Raw genomic sequence first — 20,423 nt, forward strand, 5'->3', positions numbered from 1 at the left:
AAATCGTCTCCTTTGTCACAAGTTAAACGTGTTGTTGGACGGTAATAGGCTGCCAAGTCATATCTAAGTAGGATTCCTTAGCTGGAGTCGAAAATCGTTGTAATTGGACGATGCTCAGTGTAACGTGGTCCGAAACTCCTAAGAAACTGGCACCGAATCCGATAACAAGAGAACAACGTTCCAAAATTGCACTAAAATGCCGTTGAGGTATCATATATGTCGAACACGAGGATTGAGAACATGAATGCTTCGAATTTAATCGAATCTAGGTATCACTTTGCAGCGTAGAATGAAGACAGAAATGCGTGAATTTTAGACCTTGCATCAAAGTCTTAAACATGATGGAACGGTCGACATGATCGAACCTTGGACATGGTTAGCCGGGATCCTTGACTTCCTCGTTTGCTCCAGATTCCAAAGGTGGTGTGAAAAACGATTTGTGAACAAGATCACATTCATTTTGTTTTTGTTCTATGGCGGAATTGGCGGCGATGTTTCAAGATAGCCACAGTGTGTGCACGACTGCGAGCATCCTCTGATGTGAAGATAGAGACTATCTGGTATCTATATAAAGTGTTTGGGGGTAGACATGTTTTGGAATATTCCCAAAACAGTTTTGGATGTTTGGATATCCTACCAAACTTGCAAGTGGTACTGAATCTTGGGTGTCAGCAACAACGCAACAAGAACCTACACTCTCACTGCCAAGCTGTGGTTACAGACAACTTATGTGGGTTGTAAACAATACTGTGCGATGGGCTCCTTGCGTCTCCATTACATTGCAGTCCTACTAGTGATCTTTTGTGGTGCAGGTTAGCACCATCCATGTCTAGAACGTTGTTAATTTTTCAGAATTTCTCAGTCATGAGAGCTGTTCACAAGGTTCAAACTAGTACATCTCCTATGCTTGTGTGTGGCTAGATCGACTCAAAACCTAAGATGTTAGATTGGATTTGTTCTCACTCTTGCAAAGATGATAATACTCTTTGTTTGTGCACTGTTTCAACTTCTTAGACGCACTGTCAACTGTAGAGATTTTCTGATTTCAGTTGGCTGTACTCCCAGTTACTGCAACAAAGAGAGCACAAACTCGAAGTTGCACAATCGGCAAGTATAACAGGATCTTTGTAATTGGGGACTCTTTCGTAGACAATGGTAATCGAGACCCCGACAACAGTACTTATACCGCAATTGGGTCGGTAAACCAATCTTGGCAACCACCTTTCGGTCGAACCCGTCCTGGAAAGCCTGCCGGACGATTCAGTGATGGCAAAGTGCTTTCTGATTTTCTCGGTATAATGTTCATACCACCTCGCCCCTGCAAGTCTGCGTTGTTTCTTATGAATTACGTGGTTGATTGAGGCGAAAATGAGGGTGTAATAATTCTCTTCGGTTACCGGATTTGACTGGTATGTAATATCATTCTGACAAGCGGTACTTGGAATTGTGATATTTTTCAGCTGACTATATGGGGCTCAAACCGGTCCCCTATCGCTCTCGTGAAGATCCTCCTCCCTCAACCCGGTTAAAAGACGGTATAAATTTCGCAGTAGGAGGTGCAGGAGTATTCCCCAATGAGGGATTCACAAAGACTGGAGATCAGATTAGGCAACTCAAGGCGGTCATGACCAGGAGCATTTACAGAAACCGTTATGACGAATCGCTAGTGTTTTACACTATTTCTGGCAACGACTACGCTGCATACGTGAGGAATGGAGGCAGTTTGGATCCAGTATCGATATCCACGTTCGTCACGTCCGTAGTGGGTCAGGCTACGAAGGACTTGAGAGCGCTGTATGACCTGGGGTTCCGAAGCTTTGTCGTTTCTAAACTGAGTCCTCTGGGTTGTGGTCCAGCATCCACAGCGGCGAATGGTTTCAAGGAATGCCAAATCGAAATCAATGCTCTTTCCAGATTACATAATGTCCAGCTAGCTCTGTCTCTGACAACCGCCTTGCCATTTGATGCGAATGTTCTGTATCTAGACAACCAGTTAGCCTTCGAAGCCATCATCTTCAAACCGTTCGATAACGGTAAGACACACCACGGCCGCCTCTGTTATGTTGTTTAGATCAGCTGAACATTTTTTTTGAAACCATCGGTCAGTAGAAACTGGGACCGAGTTGAATGTGCGTGTGTGCCTTTTCGTTGTGGATTTGTTCTTAGTTTCTTTGAATTGCCCTCGGTTGTTTCATGCATTAAAACATTTAGGCTTTGCTGCGGAAAGCTTGGTCATTATGCTGCAATGAGATTAATACAGTGAATGGAGTAACTGTCTTGGATCTACAGTAATTCCAGCTATATACGTTTTTGTCCTTTTTAGATAGCATGTGCTAAGGTCGGATCTTAAATAGCTCAACTAATCTCCCTAAGTCCGTCTACCCTTGAGTCTAATGAGCGGATAATCATGATCTGAGATACTCTGTGCTGAATGTTGTGTGTATTTTTCCAGCTCGTCTGGATCCATGCTGCTCTGGATTACAGTTCGGAAGACTCTGCGGCGATGTGGACGGGCAAGGCAACAAGCAATACTCATTGTGCAATCTCAGCTCCCAGGCAGACTTCTTCTGGTGGGACGAATTCCACCCTACAGAGACTGCATGGTCCTCCATTTTCAATCTCTTCACCAATGGAGTTGTATACACAAGTGGGAGGAGCCTTCGTCGATTTTTGGGTTGCAGCTGATGACGTTTCAGTTCCAGTCAATAAAACCATCTGCAAAGGACTTGGTAGAATTGTGTCGGACACAAAGTGTGGTTTGTGATCATTCAAAGTCTTTTGTGACCTGCTAATAAACAATTGCTAAATATAAAATTTGTGACCTGCCTAATGTCATAAAGACTCCTTCCAGAAAAAGCATCTGAGTGTTGGATTAATCCTCGATGAAAGATCCTGAATAGAATCATTAAGCAACAAGTGAAGGCCATCTTCTTTACAGATACAGCGATCGCACACTCGGTTTCCGAACTTGACAAGATCATTGGGTGCATTTTGTGCAAGGTTTTCTCCACTATCAATATTCGCACGTTTTTCCTTGCTCATGATGAAAACTACCACGTCCATGGGACTCGAATCTACCACACGTAAGTCAACGTAACCACCAGCCCTACATTTTCCACTCGATTTGCCGGTACAGTAAAATCTTCCGACTTTACAAAAAGATTACGGTACTAAAATATGAAATTATCTCTTTTGAACTTGCAGTCACACCTTCCTTCCACGATCAAACTCTAACGCACACTTTTTCAGTGCGTCGCTGGACATAACCACAGTGTTCGTGACATATCGGATGCACTCTAGTGTGATCTAACTCACCATCGATGCACGGCTGTCATCACCTGATCCGTTTCCTGATTTAATTTCCTAACTTAGTTGATCAGGCAGGATAACATCACATCACAGATGAATTTCCCAAAAATAAATACACCCATACACATCGTTATCAGTAAACGGATTACCAAAAGGAATCCATGTATTGAAATAGCTCGTTTCGGTGCACTCACAGTTAATGGATCCTGGAGCAACTTGCTTTCTGGATCGGAAATGTAATCAACATGACCGCAGAGTTCACCTCTCTTTCTCCCTATATCCACTCAGTCTCATTCTTCTTCTTCTTCTTCTTCTTCTAGCGTCTTGTTGGCGCAGATGGTCGGGAAAAACCAGGAAACGTCGGTAGAGGGGGCCGTGGAGGTAGTTGTGGGAGCGGAGGAAACGGGGGCCATGGAGGTCGTGCGAGCGGTGGCACCAAGGCAGTAGCTCTTGGAGGTCGCGGTGCGAGCGGGGGAAACGGTGGAAAGCTGGGTCTCGGGGGCCGCTGGCTCTCAACTTCGATAACAAACACCGCAAACAACACTGTCAGGACCAACTTCACCGCATCCATGATCATCGTCTCCACAAACTCGTCGCCGGGATTCACAGATTCTGCAACACACGAGGCCAGGAAAATCAAATCACACAACTAGCAGTCACTGAAGTTCTTTGCTTTTTACATCTCTCGAACACACCGACACCGACACCCACACGGACACCCACATTGCTTGACTTAGTTATCTAGTTTTACTCTTCAGAATCGATGCAACCATGGTTCACTGCCAGTGGTGTTCTAATCATATACTTTCGACAATACTTCAACTGATGCATTGAACTGGTTTTGTCAACACACGATTGCAAAGCCGAACGTGCTTCTTCTCCGCCTCATGTCCCCCTTTGGATGTGCCTTTTGTCTTTTTTCTGAATCTAACTGGATCAATTTTGTATTTTAACTGCTCATGTCTGATGTATCCAACTCAAGGTTTGTTGCTGAGGAAATTACAGGATGAACGGTGGTACAATCAAATCATTTTTTATTTTAATTTTTTATTCGTTTTTATTCGTTTTTTTTTTTTTTTTTTTTTTTCTTTCTTCTTCTGAAGTGGTGATATCAAGATGTTTGTAGAGCAATTCCCTGCCCCCTGATTCAGAATCCAACTATAGAGCTTCGAAAATAAGAAATATACATGCACGATTCACAATTCAACTGTTGTTACAAAAAGCGAAATATTATTAACAAATATCAAAGCTAAAGCAATTTTAACAATGTAGATTAAAAAAAAAATGTTAAATAAAATGTGGCTATGTTGACCAATGTACACGATAAAATAAAATAAATTACAATGAAAACATAGATGCAAAGATTTCATAAGACTTCTATTGTAACTTTTGGAGTGACAAATGTGTGCAAATAAATAAATAAAAAAGGGAATTCATAGGTGGACATCTACTTTTTGTTGCAAAGACATCCCTAGCACCAAGCACCCCAACATACAGGCAAAAAAATAGCTATCAACATTAAAAACAATTAAGGGTAGATTTGCAATAAGAGATTTGTGTGATTTATTTATTAAAAAAAATCTTGATTAAAATTAATAAAATTTTATAATATGTTTTATATAATGTTTTCATTTACTTAAAAGGACTACTAATTTTATTTAGGTAATCTTTTATTATGCATTTACTCTAAATAGCTTTCATATGTATAAGAATTTTATTGTGTCAATATGAATGTGCATGGCATAGGAGGTATCTATGAAATAAAAGCTAGGTATGTACCTAATGGTTCTCAAAACATATCAAGTAAAAAGAAAAAATTGTAAAAAACAATGTAAGTCTTTATACAAAATAACAAAGAGTAGATATTTGAAAGAGACTAGTATGTAACCAACTAAGTGGAAGTTAAATTCTTTTATTGTAATAAAAGAATATTATGTATAGAATAAGATTTATAAGAAAATATTTAAATATATATATATATATATATATATATATATATATATATCTATATTTTCCATTCATATTAATTATTTTAATTATAAAAATAACATATAATTTTTAGAATAAAAAATATATTATATGTATATTTTATTATTTATACTTAATTTCTTATTTATATTAAAAATAATATATCTTATATTATATTGTTAGAAAAAATTAAATAAAAAATTAAAAATATATTAAAATTTTATTAAAATTGATACTGATAATTATTAAAATAGATTAATTTGATTACTAAAATAGACTAATTTGTATCTCTACTTCATAAAGAAAACTAAAGCAAGATAAAAAATTTATGGATTTTTTTTCTTTTTAATACTATATATATATATATATATATATATATATATATATATATATCTAGTTTTTACATAAACTATAATATCCTGAAATAAGAAAATAAATAAGAGACATGTCTTCAAAATATTATTTCTAAGATTTAATTTTGATCTAACCAACATTGACCTTTAAATATATTTTAGATACATTTAAGTTTAGATTTTTAATCTGGTTCATAAGAAAATATAAATAAAACATATAAAAGCTTCCATAGAAAAAATCATATTATATGCATTTCTTTAAAAAAAAACTTTGAAGCAAAAAAGAATGTAATTTCAAATAATTGCAATTCAAATTAAATAAAAAAGAAGAAAAAATATATCAAATCTTTAAAGTATCAATAAGATAAGCATGATTGATTATAAAAGATGACTTATGTTAGATATGAGTCGTTTTTAAATATATTCTAAATAAATAAAATTCAAATAATTTATAAAATCTTTATAGTTATTATAAAGAATTTTTATTTTAAAAATTAAAAAAATATAATTAAATTAAATATATTTTTATATTTAAACTACATAATATTATTTAAAGACTTATAAAAAATAATTATAAAAATATAGAAATAATTTTTAGTTTTATATATTAATTTTTAATAATATTTTAAAATATTTAAGTTATTTTTTGATATGATTATTTTTTTTAAAAATAATTTAATTTAATTAATTAAATTTTTTGAATAATAAACTTGGTCTTTAAGTCTTAAGATGAATATATGTATATCTATATATATCTATATATATATATATATATATATATATATATATATATATATATATATATATATATCTATTAGTCTATTATATTTTTAAATAATAAGAATAAGGTTTATTTTTTGAGGCCATTTAATTCTAAATCTTTTCTCTTTTGTTAAAAGTAATTGATTAAGGATAATTTTTTTTTCTTGATTCAAGTAAACTCTCACTTTGGTACAAATTCCCTACACTTATTTGTAACATCAAATTTGTAGATAGCGTGGCATGAATAGGATCTTTATTTTTTTGTATCCAAGATTCTTTAAGAAGCATATATGTACTCATATTTTTTAAAATATTATTTATTTATGGATTCATTTAAGACTTTTAATACCATACATAATAAATTATTTCTTTTTTTAAATCTATCTATTTATAACTCCTTACATTTATATTTGATGTGTAGGTATTAGAAAATTACAATAAATAAAATATCCTAAAATTTCTCATTGTAGATTGATAAAGCATCACAATTATAATAGCATTTCTTCTAATGTATATATATATATATATATATATATATATAAGTATTAAAATAATCCATCCATTTATTATATCAATCTATCCTATTATAACCATCATTAGAAAAATAGATAATTTCTAGAAACAATCATTAGAATCTCGATTCCCCGTCTCTGTTCCAAACATCTTACAAGAAAATTCCAAAAAGATTTTTAGAAATTTTTAGAAGATTTTAGAAGGTTTTCAAAATATTCCAACAAATTTTAGAAAGCTCTAAGAAGATTAAGGAAGTTTTCTAAGAAGGATCTTAGGATTGCTTCATCTCCAAGCAATATGAGAACTTCTTGAGAGGCTTCCTAATATCTAATATATATTAGTGCCAAGGCTAAAGGGATCTTGAATTCTAATAATATATTTCTTAGAGCTTTAGTTCACCTCACTTAATATTGATTTTATATTCATCTACTTGAATAAAATTCATGCTAGCTTTCTTGTTAAATCTCTTTTATTCAACTTCTAGTTTGGTCTTTTATATAGTACATTTATGATAGCTTATCAAGACTACCTTTTTATTAATACTAAAGCTTTATCTTCCTTAATAAAGAATGAACTATCTCTCTATTTGAAAGCATCTGAGCACTTTAGAAGTTGTAGATTATCTTCTTTTAAACTGATATTATTTAGAAACTTTTTTTTTTTTTTTTTCTTTCAAGATTATTGGACGTGAAGATATTAGTATAGTTGAGTATATTGAGTCTAAGTTAGATACTATTATAAATACGTTGAATACTTTGTCTCTTAGAACTACTTGAATTGGAGATTTTTTTATAAGATTTTATAGTGATGTAAGACTTGAAATAGTTTAGCTTAGGATGCAATCACTTTTTTAAGCTTTTACATGCAAAGAAGTAGTGGCTTCTATACTTGTATAAGAAAACTTACCTATTCAACAACATTAGGAGCCTCAGATTAATCTTTCAAATTTTTTTCATAGCACACATTTCAATTTTTTTAGGATTAATTAATCAAATTCAATCAATAAATTTTTTAAAATCTAAGTATTATCCAAAAGAAGAATCGTAAGTTGATTTAATTGAAACCTTACTCAGAAGACAAGCCTTATTTTGGTTTTTTTCTTTACTTGAGAAGAGATATCTAATCTTAAGTAGCTTTGAAGCTTTTTTAGAAGCATTTGTGGAGGCATTTGGAAAACATAACAATGTCCAATATTTGACAATAAAGACTTATTTATTATATTATTGTGATATACTTAATTTAAATATATTAAAGATATTTGGAAGGTAATTAACTTTATTTGTAAGAAAAGAAGAATATAATATTAATATATTTATAAATTTGAATAGAATTTAAAATAGGAGGTTGTTGGCTTGAATGGATTATTTAAATTTTGAAGGCATTGTCTTTTAGGATAGATATTTGACTCCATATTAGTTCAAGGTGAAAATTGAAAGAAGATAAAGATAGGAATTTTAGCATCAAAAGGATTTATTTTTATTTTTATTTTTATTTTTATTTTATTTTTTTCTAAGATAGGAATGTATGAAAAGGAGGTTGCTAGAATTTTGAGGTGGTAGGTTTCAAGATTAATTTGGAATTTTTGATGCCACTTATTAAATTTTCATGTTTTTATGTTGAAATTTTGAAAGAAGCTAGATCTTGTTTTTAGCTTTGCAATAAGTCTTAACATGCAAAAAAAAGAGCTATGACAATAGAAATCCATGAAAATTTGTAGAAAGGGGATCATTGGAATTTTCAAGGCAGTATGATTCAAGACTAGTTTGGAATTTTTTATGATTTTTCTTGTATTTTTTTATTTTTTATTTGAGATTTTCAAGGAAGTTGGATCTTATTTTTAGTTTTTCAATAAGCTTTAAGATTTAAGAAGAAGATTTTTCACAAGGGAGATCCAAGCTAATTTATAGATAGAAATTTTGAGGGCAGTGGCTATTGTAAATAGCTATTTTTTTTTTTTGACTCTTATTTTCTCAAAATTTTATTTATTGATTTTAAAAATTTAAAGTTTGTAACTAGAATTAAGCTTAATGAGCTAAAATTTGTCTAAATTAGATTAATAATAAATAAACTTTAGGTATTTTAATAAGAAGAGGTTTAAATTTAAAATTAGAGCTAAGAATTAGATGTATCTGGGTATAAAAACGAAATTAATCTAAAATTTGTACTCAGATTTTGAGCTACCTTTTTTATATTTTAATTCACTTGGATAACATTGTACTTCTTATAATCTACTTGTAATCAAGTACTATTGAAGAAACATAATAAGCAAGATACAAGTAAGTAGAAATTAGCAAGGTTAGACATAAGAGAAGTGTGGAATGAGATATCTCTGACTTCCAACATTCTTTATTTATAGGTAGAGTTTATATCTATTGTCGCTCAACTTTATTTTCATTCATTCTTACTTCATCCAATTGAATCCTAGATTCTACTTAACCTAGCCACCATTCCAAATCCTAGCTTCTACTTAATCTAGCTCCCACTATAAATTCTAGCTACCACCTTAGTAACTTTCCTATTATCTTTTGCTACCCTTTAACCATTAGCAACTTACTTTAGATAATATCTTTTATTTGTCAAATATTTACTTTATCACTTCCACTTTGCTATTGATTAAAGGTTTTTAATTCTAACACCTTTGTCAATTTATAATATCTATCATTTACCAATGTTTTTGTAAGCCAATCAGCAAGCTTGTCTTCCATTGCATAATACTTCATGTCAATTATTCCCATTTCAATCTTTTCCCATATAAAGTGATGTTGAATGTCAATGTGTTTTGTCCTTGAATGATATTTTAGATTCTTTGCAAAGGCAAGGCATCCTTGATTGTCACACTTCATTGAAGTTGCTTCCAATTGCACAAGTTTGATATCTTTTAAAACTTGTCTTAGCCATATTGCCTCCATTGTACCATGACTTACTACCATGTACTCTACCTCCATTGTTGACCTTGCAATTGTTTGTTGTTTCTTGCAATTCCATGAAATTTCTACGACTCTAACAAAGAAATTTATATCTCATTGTTGACCTTCTATCATTTGCATCTCCAGCCCAATCCATATCACAATAACCATGCAATACTATATTATCACCTCCAAGGTAGAATTCGAAGTTCAATGTGCCTTTTAAGTACCTCAAGATCCTCTTAATGGTTGCCCAATAGATTGGTCCAGCCTTTGACATGTGTTGAATCACAACACTCACTGCATATGCAAGATCCATCCTTGTACCAACCATTGTATACATAAGTGAACCTATTGCTGTCTTGTATGGAACATCTTCATTTCATCTTCAACTTCGGCAAACTCCTCATCCATGAGCTTCATCAACTTCATATTGGCCTCTATTAGAATTCCAATAGACTTGCATTCCTCCATGTTGAATCATTTCAAAACTTTTTTAATATACTTCTTTTGACTCAATGTAATGATCTTCTTAGTTTGATCTCTCACAAACTCCACTCCTAAGCAATAGTTGAGCTCTCTCAAATCACTCATCTCAAATTCTTTTGCTAGCTTTACCTTCAACCAATCCATCTTTTTCAAGGTGTTGGTCAAGATGATTAAATTATCAACATAAAGAATAATAATTAGCAAGAAGAATTTTGATTACATCACATATATAGAATGATCAGAATTGCTTCTCACAAATTCTTCATTCACAAAGAATGTGTCAATGCGTTGGTACCATGTTCTTGGTGATTGCTTGAGTTCATACAAGGATTTTTTCAACTTACAAATAAGGTGTTGTTTGCCTTCTTCAACAAATCTTTGAGGTTGATCCATATAGATGTCTTCTTCTAACTTTTCATTCAAGAAAGCCATCTTCCCATCCATTTGATGCATCTCCAAGTCCATTGCTGCTCCAATTGCTACAATAATTCTAATTCTAGTGAATTTGGCCATGAGAGAAAATATCTCATTAGAATCAACACCAACAACTTGTGAGTAGCATTTAACAACCAATCTTGCTTTATACCTCACAACATTATCCATTGCATCCTTCTTTGTTCTAAATATCCACTTACAACCAATTGAAGCTTGATTTGGTAGAAGTTAAGTTAATTCCCATGTTCCATTATCCATGAGTGATTGATACTCTTCTTCTATGGCTTTCTCCGACTTCAAAGCATCCATGGACTTTATTGCATCATATAAATTCAACAAATCAACAAGAAATGAAATATTAGTATGTTCTTCACTTATTTGAGGAAAGATGTGATTCTTCCACCATTCGCCATGTTATTTTCTATCTCTCAAAAGATATCTCCTTTTCATTTGAAAAAGACTTAACTTGTTGTATTTTATGGTCTTTTCCAACCTTCTTTTCTTTTATAGATAGTCTTTTTTTATTCAAATGTTGATAATCCTCATCACCATCATCATCATCTTTATCCTCTTCATGATTGGTCTTAGCATTTTAAAAGGCCTTGTTCTCCATCTTCTTTGCCTCTTCATCTTCATTTCTACCTTTACAACTATCATTGTCTTCATCTTCTTCCTTCTTTATTGAATTTGAAGATGTGTCCACATACACACTATTATCCCCACTTGGACATATCTTCAAGTATTCACAAGTACTCTTGTATTCCAAAAACTCATTATTACAACTTTTGATGATTTCTTTGATCTCCAAATACGTGAGCCTATAAGCCTTTGTACCTTCACAATATCCAACAAACACACATTTTGTATCTTTTGCATCAAATTTTGATCTCATACAATCTAATGTCTTTACATATGCTATGCATTCAAAGGTCTTCATATGAAAAATACAAGGTTTTTTTCCACTCCAAGCTTCTTTCGGAGTCATTGATATAAATACACTTGTAGGATACTTATTTCTTGTGTATATTATATTTACTACTACTTCCGTCCAAAACTCATGTCTAAGATATTGGGCATGAAGCATACTCCTTATTATCTCTACAATGGTTCGATTTTCTCTTTCAGCAACTTCATTTTATTGTGGAATGTAAGGAGTGGAGGTTTGTCTTACAATACCATGCATCTTTAAGAAATCATTGAATTGCTTTGACATATATTCACGTCCATTGTCCATATGCAATAACTTGATTTTGCACTCATATTGCTTCTCCTCAGGTGCCTTAAACTCCTTAAATCTTATGAAATACTCACTCTTTGCTTTGAGGATGAAAATCTATACCTTCCTTAAAAAATCATCAATGAATGTTACAAAGTATCTTAGACTTCTTATTGATGGCATCTTCATAGGTCCAGAAACATTAAAATGGATTACCTTCAATAACTTGGTTGCATATTGTCAGGGTAGAGAGAGTTTGCTTCAAGAAAGCACTGGGCTTCTCGTTGCTATTAAATGCTCAATCAAATCTAAGATATAAAATTACTAAGTTTATATATATAATATTTTTCCATTCAGGGCAATTACATCAATACATAAGTCCAAGTACCAAGAAAACACCCAAATGCATGATAAAGTATCTTAAAACCTTATATATCCTTATGAAAAATATTTTTCAAACTTCAACAGCTCATATCTCACTATCAAACAGTCCAAACAACCTAAAATTTTATATGAAGTATTAATATACTTTTAAAAACTATCACAAAAAAATTCAACTACAAATTCGTTTTAAATCTTGAGATATAATCAAAACCCTAACAGTAGCTTTAAACCCTAGCTTATATACACCCACATGCTATTTTCTTTATATCTCACAAAATAAATATTTAAATACCATGAAACTTTGATTTATAGCTTTTTAATCTAATAACTTACAATCACAAAAATTTTGAATCAAAAATTCGTCCAGAATCTCAAGATATGGCTCCAACCATTACTATCAACAAAATAACTCACTTACTACCTTTGAATTACATGTGCTGTCTTCAATGTCCTGTAACTCCTTCATCTAGATTTAGAATTCATCAAACAATATATATAAAGTGTAGCCAAGAAAGTGTTCTCTTCAATTCCAATTGCTAATCTTTCATTGCTCTCTGTACGCATATGTTATGCTTCAAAGAGTAATAGTAGGTACAAATTTAACACCTTAACTTTGAATACCTATATCTCCTTTACAAAAACTCGAAATCACACAAACTTACTGACCTTAGCCTCCAAAGCTTAAATGACTTCAAAAGAAAAATCCTAATTCTTAATAAGACCTTGGATATCTTCCTTGAAGCCCATTGGATATGGTCTTCGACCAATAGGAATGAAGATCCCTATTCCCTACCTTCATTCAACCATGCTTTGCTTTCATCCCTCCCAATAAGCCTCCTACTATTTAAGATTTTTTTCTTTAGGCTCTAATCTTCTCTTAATGCTTTATACTAAATATTTAGATCTTAAAATTTTTTTAAATGCCATAATCAAAAAAGATAAAACTCAAAATAAAGTTTCTTAAATCCATTCTCTTTAAATTAATCTATTAACCATTCTAACATATACCAAGTCTTATAAATATATTATATATTTTAACTAATTTTTATATATTATAAGTAATTATAATACAACAACATATTACAACTCCACTTAGAAATGTAGTCCTTTATTGTTTGCCTTGAATACAACCTTCTCAAGTAAGTGTCATAGCATTGTAGCTTATATGACCAAGATCTAAGCTACTTACTATGGATTGGAGCTCCTTCATGCTCTTGGCATTCAAATGACCAAGGTATTGATGCCAAATACCAAACTTATCTTGATCTTGAGGAAATTCACCAAATGTTGCCACTTCAACTCCATTCACCTTCTTATACTTGATGAAGTAGAGATTGCCATCTCTAAAGCCCTTTGCAACATCATCTCCTTCCAATGTCTTCACAAAACATCCATTCTTATCAAATTGTATTTTTATAACCATGTGAAATAAATTTATTTATCAACAGAAGGTTTTTTTTCATCTTTCGCATATGTAAGATGTCCTTCAATCTGATCTTCTTAGTTTGGCCTTTCACAACAATCTCTACTATAATAGAGTCCATTCTAATAGCTTGTACTAAGCTATTGTTTTCCATGAGTATATTTATTGTTGAAATTTCTTCATAAGTATCAAATGAATACTTGTATGGAGTCATGTGCTTGGTGGTACCTGAATCAACAATCCACTTCGACATGGCAGCCATAGAACTATCTTCACTTGCCATGAATATATAATCATCACCTCTATATTCATCATGAGTATTGTTTGCACTTTCTCTATGTCTTTTTTTAGCCTTAAAGTAATTTCTTACAAAATGATCTGATTTTCTACAAATGAAGTAAGTTTTTGCATTGTCATGTTGGTTAGAATAACTTCTCTTACCTTGTCTTGAAAAGATAGCCGAATCCTTACTTTGAGGTTTTTTTTTTTTTTTTTTTTTGATTACTTCATGAGCAGATCTTACCATCACATAATCCATTGTGAGCTCTTTTAGTTTGATAGACTTTAATGCCACAATGAAATAGTTGTAGGACTTGGGAAGGCTTACAAGCAAGGTGTAGAATAGATATTAATTTGTTTTTGAAAGATATTGGTAAAATATATTAATAGTCCATATAATAGGAAATTCAAGAGGATGGATGAGTGATTTAGTTATTAAAAATGGTTAATTACAAAATTACGGTTAGAATCTAGAGAATCAAAGGAAAGTATATAAGAGTTGTAGAAGTTAATTAAGGTGCCAGACTGTGATAGTCATGACCTGAGGGCCATCGCTGTGATAGTTGTGAGCTAAGGTAAGCTTGGTCCTACCTCTTTTCTTTTGTTTGTTATTTTCTTTGAATAAGAGGATTGAGAGTTTTTGAATATTGTAAAGTGAATTATGGAATAGAAATGTGATTGATATTATTTGAGAATAAGAAAGATTGAATGTTGAAATGTGATTGTAGTTCAGTAGAGAGAATGAGTCTGTGTTTGTGTGAAACACCGTAATGTGAATGGCAATTCTGTGTGAAGAATTCCAGTGATTGGAATGAGGGTAATTGTGTGCTGAAAGCTGTGAGGGCACATTATTACAGTTAGAGATTATGAAGGTGAATATATTGATGGAAATAGCAGTTATTGGTATGCCTGAATTGATGTAAGGAAGAGACCGATAAGGTGAAGGAAGAGATTATAGTTTCTTTGTGTGTTCAGATATTGGAAATAGAGATGATACATTCAGGAGGTAATTGATTGTGTGACCCTAACGTGAACGCTTAAACAACTAGTCATTCCCCATGTTCGAATCTCCCTATACAGGTTTATTCTGGGAGGTTTCTTTCGGAATAAGTAAAACGAGCAATGACACAAAACCATGTTAATATTACTTTCTTTTGAAGACTTGTTAACGATTGCAAGTTGATTAACAAGGGCCTTTACTTTATTGACATGAGCCATGAAGTTATCACCTTCTTTCAATTTGCAAAAGAAGAATTTCTTCCTTGTGAAGATGATATTAGATAAGTTCTTGCTGTCATATATGTTGCAAAGAGTCTTCCAAATTTCTGTTGGTTTTTTGTAAGAGATGATGTGAGAAAAATTGGCTTCATCCAAATTAGTGGCAATCATGCCAAAAGCCTTCTTTTCACATCTTGTAAAGTCCTTTCTCTCCTTAGTATCAACATGCATGCTTGGAGGCTCTTCACTTTCATCTATAATGTTCCAAAGGTCGAAAGATGCCAAAAAAAGTTCTATTTTTATCTTCCAATGGTAGAAATTATCACCTTTAAACTTTTCAATCACTCTCAAACCTTCACCCTCATTAAAAGCCATATTTAAGAATAGATCTATCAAAAAATATCAAAAAAAAGAGTCTCTATGTGCTTAAAATTATCAAAATAATTTTACACTAATAAAATCTTAGAATGCCTTCTTATGAATAAATGAATGTTTTTTCACTCTAAATACTTTCAACTCAACTTTCAAAGCTTTTAACAAGTATGTAGACTCCAATCAGCCTCACTATTAAGTTTTTTAAGTCATAAAAGTCACTTTCTGACTAAAACTTCTACAACACCAAAGACACTATTAAGATCTTTGTATAAGGTCTTAATCAGTCAATCTTAGGAATTAAGAACCTTCAAATAGATGTTAGGGATCTATAAGGCTCAAATCAAAACCTCCATAAGTCAAAACACAAGATTAGATCATACAAACTTTAACAACAACAAACACTATAAGATCTATTCCACACAAGAATAATAACCAGCAAATAACTTCAACTTACTTGAGAAGCACAATTAAGTATGTATGGATCCATAACCTATTGAAGAAATACAATAAGCAAGACACAAGTAAGTAGAAATCAACAAGATTAGACACAAGAGAAGTGTGGAATGAGATACCTCTCACTTCCAACACCCTTTACTTATAAGTAGAGTTTACATCCATTGTAGCTCAACTTCATTTTCATTCATCCTTATTTCATCCAATTATTCCCTAAATTCTACTTAATCTAGCTGCCACTCCAAATCTAGTTGCCACTTAACTTAGCTGCTACTATAAATCCTAGCCGCCACATTAATAACTTTCATATTATCTTTTGCTCTCCTTTAACCATTAACAACTTACATTAGGTAATAGGTTTTATTTGTCTAACATTTACTTTATTAGAGCATACAATTTGGTCTGCATTAAAGAAAGAAATGAATGGAAGACTTTATTTTGAACAAGGTATGGACACTTTGAATATAATGCCATGCCTTTTGGACTCATGAATGTACCAGTTGCTTTTAATATTTTATGAATGATATTTTTTTATAAGTTTTTAGATGATTTTGTTATTTATTACTTACATAATATTTATATCTACTTTAAGAATAAAAAAGAATATGAAATTTATGTTTGCCATATATTACAAAAACTTAGAAATGTAGGATTGTATGCCAAGATAGAAAAGTATGTATTCCACATTATTTAAGTTGACTTCTTAGGATACATCATTTCAAACAATGGTCTAATGATGGATCCTAAAAAAATACAAAAAATTATAGACTAGAAGATTACAAAAATAATATAAGATATATAATATTTCTTGAGATTTGTTGATTACTATCAGATCTTTATCAAGAATATTTTTCAAGTTATAGCACAACTTACATGCTTAACTTGTAAAGAAAAGCTCAAGTGGAATAAAGAAGCAAAAGCATCATTTGAAGCTTTAAAAAAAGCTTTTACTTTTGTATCAATCTTGTATTATGTTGACTTCTCCAAAGCATTTTTTTATGGAGACAGATGTATCTAAATTTGTCTTAAGTACAGTCTTATCACAAATAGGAGTAGATGACAAACTTCATCCAATAATTTTTCATTCAAGAAAATTTTCACTAGCTGGGATTAATTATGAGATCTATAATAAAGAATTTCTTACAATTATGGATTCTTTTCAAGAATGGCATCATTATTTAAAAGGCATTTTAAGTCTAATCATTATATGTATAGATCACAAGAACCTCAAGTATTTCATGCTAGTACATGTTTTGAATCATTGCGAAGCTTATTGGAGCATGTTTTTGTCAAGATTTGAGTTCAATATCATTTATTGACTAAAAAAATAATAAGGTTTGTTTGATGCCTTTTTTAGACGTTCTTATCTTACACCAAAAGAAGGAGAAGCAACTTTTAATCAATAAAAGATAATTTTACTAAAGCCAAAATAATTTCATCTCCAAGCAATGAAATCAACATTAATTATTCATTTGACTTTTTTCAAGTAGATCCAAGCAAGTATGTCCTCAGATCTTTTTATTTATGATATTAAAAATAATTCTTCTAAGTCTCAAGATACTTCCAAATTTGAGTTTAAGGAGAACCTACACTATTTTAAAGGATGTTTATATGTTCCAGAAGGAGAAGCAGGATTACGTGCCTTTAAAGCTTATCATAATTTCCATATAATAGGATATTTTGGATATAATAAGACTTTGAAACTTATATCTAGAGATTTTTGGTGACCTCAAATATAGAAGGCTATTAAAGAATTTATGCAGACATATGATGCTTATTCGAAATCAAAAACTCTTTATCATTGACCTTATAGACTCCTCCAACTATTACCTATATCAAAACAACTATAGTCTTCTGTCTCTATGGATTTTAACACTGTGTTGTATGGCATGATTTGCTATCTAGGAATATACTAGATATGTAGCTATAGAGAGTTTAGCTTAAACCTTTATACGAATCTTATCTTAGCTTCCAAAACTCCTTTAATTTGCATAAAACTCAAAATATAATAAAATCCATTCAAAACATATTTTTCCCACGAAGGATTTTCTCATCTTGAACTTTAGTAATTCATAATTCTTGTTCTAGCTATTTAATTTGTTTCAAATATATAGTATAGGTAGAAATCACCCTTAAATTTTACCACAAAAAAAAACTAATTGCAAATTCATATTTTGATCTTCTGGCATCTAAGAAACCCTAGCAGATACTCTAAATCCTAATTTATAAGCACTTGAGCACTATTTTCTTAATATCTAAAGAATTTAATACTCAAATGCCATCAAACTTATGTATAAAGTTTACTAGCATGAATATACACATTTCTTGAAATTTTGAGCTAAAATCTTATCAAATTGCTCAAGATATAGCTCAAGACTCAACTACTAGTAAATCGGGTCACTTATTACCCTTAGATTGCATGCATTGACTTCAAAATCCAATATCTCCTTCACTTCAACTTAGAATCCAGCAAGCAGTGTACAAAAAGTGTAACCGCAAAAGTTTTCTCTCTAGTCGTTTTTGCCAATCCTCAATTGCCTTCCATATGCATGCGTTATGTCAAAAAGACTGACAGTAGCTCCCAAATCAACACCTTAACTTTGAGTGCCTATATCTCCTTCATATAAACTCCAAATCATACAAGATTTGTACCAAAATCATAGCCAAAAATCTAAACTTGCTGATCTTAGCCTTCAAAGCTCGAATGGTTTGAAAAACTAATCCTAATCCCTAATATGGCCTCGGGCAGCCTCCCCAAAGCCCATTGGTCATGATTTTTGACCAATAGGAATGGAGATTTTCATCATCCATCTCCATTCATCTATATTAGTGCCCTAATTACTCTCTTTGCTACCAAAACCCTTCTTCAATCTTTTTTCTTATAATATTTATATAATTTATGCTCTAAACTCCAAATAAAAGAGCCAAAAGTTTTCAAAGGTCACCAATGTCTAACAAAGGTGACTCTAAATATTTAGAAGTTACTATCAATCAAACCAATTTTAAAAATTATTATAAAAAAAAAATTAAACTTATACAAATTCTATAGTAATCTTTTTAAACAACCTCTTTTCAAGATAATAATCAAATTATATTCTACAACCAACTAAAATCTACTAACGTGGCTCTTACCAAATTATTTAGTAAATTATATATTAAGTATATAATTATATTATTTTCATATAGTAGCCAAACCATAACATGACAACAAATCTTTTAATTTTAAATTCATATGATTCTATATTCATGATTGTAGATTATTTCACCAAGATGGTATATTTTATATCATATATAAAATCTATCACAAATCAAGGAATAGCTAAACTCTTTTTTTACAATATCTATTACTATCATAGATTACTAAGAGATATTGTCACAGACACAGAATACAGACTTGATATCTACCAAGAAGTTCAAGAAGAACTGGCAAGAACTAGATTAATCAGATGAATATAAGAACAACACCAGAGAGGTGAGCTAGAGCTCCAAGAGATGTATTGTCGAGACTGAAGAACTCTTCAGCCTCGATCCCAATATATACTTCTATTTAAGAAGCTTTTCAAGCAACTTCTACCAACTAGGAAGCTTTTAGAAGGTTCCAGAGACTTGTTTTTAGAAGGTTCTAGAAACTTATCTCTAGAAGGTTCTAAGGACTATGTCCCTAACATCTTCTACCAACTAAGAAGCTTCTAGAAGGTTCCAAAGACTTGTTTCTAGAAGGTTCTAGAAGCTTGTCTCTAGAAAGTTCTAGAAAGTTGTCTCTAGAAGGTTCTAAGGACTATGTCCCTAACATCACCCCCTTCTTTAGCTTCAAGGTCTCTGAGAAGCAATGTTGTTGTCAATGAGTACCAACGCAAGAAAATGAAGTTTTGTCGCATAACGTCTGCTATGAACTCCAACTGTTGTTCACGAGGTAAGTGGTTCATCGGCCCTTGAAGCCAATGGTAGTGGCCCACTCCTTCAACTTCTGACCAAGCATGAACTTCCGTGTCTTCATTGTGAAATTGTCCTGCAAATATGCCTTCTGGTTGACCATCGTAAGTAGGCTCGGACTCAAATATAATCACTAGTGATCGGTTACTTGGTATCCTCCATCGTCATCGTGGTGCAGGTGGTTTTTCATCTCGGGGTCGCCTTCGTGAACTAGTTGGTTGAGATAATCTGACTGGCATAGTATCTATATCTTGGCTATCCATATCAGAAGACCAAACTATGGCTACTGAAAAAATTCTATTTTATCTTGGAGAAAATAACTACATCAACTACTAATTTTGGTGGTGCTCTCTCTCTTTCTTATATTCTTGGGTGAGCAAGCTTCAGAAAGAAGCTATTTTCGAATC

At 31.9% G+C, this 20,423-nt stretch overlaps 1 protein-coding gene across 1 annotated transcript; it reads left to right on the plus strand.

Annotated features, from left to right (window-relative positions):
* Positions 1–255: 255 nt before the first annotated feature.
* Positions 256–2,856, plus strand: LOC112288455 (GDSL esterase/lipase At3g09930). The gene is made up of 4 exons (XM_024532629.3): positions 256–812; positions 1,066–1,293; positions 1,461–2,033; positions 2,453–2,856. Exons 1-4 carry the CDS (start codon positions 755–757, stop codon positions 2,683–2,685), a joined length of 1,092 nt encoding a protein of 363 aa, XP_024388397.1. The 5' UTR covers positions 256–754; the 3' UTR covers positions 2,686–2,856.
* The last annotated feature ends 17,567 nt before the right edge of the window (positions 2,857–20,423 follow it).

The sequence above is a fragment of the Physcomitrium patens genome, chromosome 11 (genome assembly GCF_059467195.1).
Source record: "Physcomitrium patens ecotype Gransden chromosome 11, ASM5946719v1, whole genome shotgun sequence".
NCBI classification, from domain to species: Eukaryota; Viridiplantae; Streptophyta; class Bryopsida; order Funariales; family Funariaceae; genus Physcomitrium; species Physcomitrium patens.

Bases quoted from the DNA above. Each gene is read 5' to 3' on its own strand.
- LOC112288455 (XM_024532629.3), top strand. From the start codon at position 755: ATGGGCTCCTTGCGTCTCCATTACATTGCAGTCCTACTAGTGATCTTT. The intron at 813-1,065 runs GTTAGCACCATC...CTGTACTCCCAG, and splicing joins AGTGATCTTTTGTGGTGCAG to TTACTGCAACAAAGAGAGCA. The intron at 2,034-2,452 runs GTAAGACACACC...GTATTTTTCCAG, and splicing joins CTTCAAACCGTTCGATAACG to CTCGTCTGGATCCATGCTGC.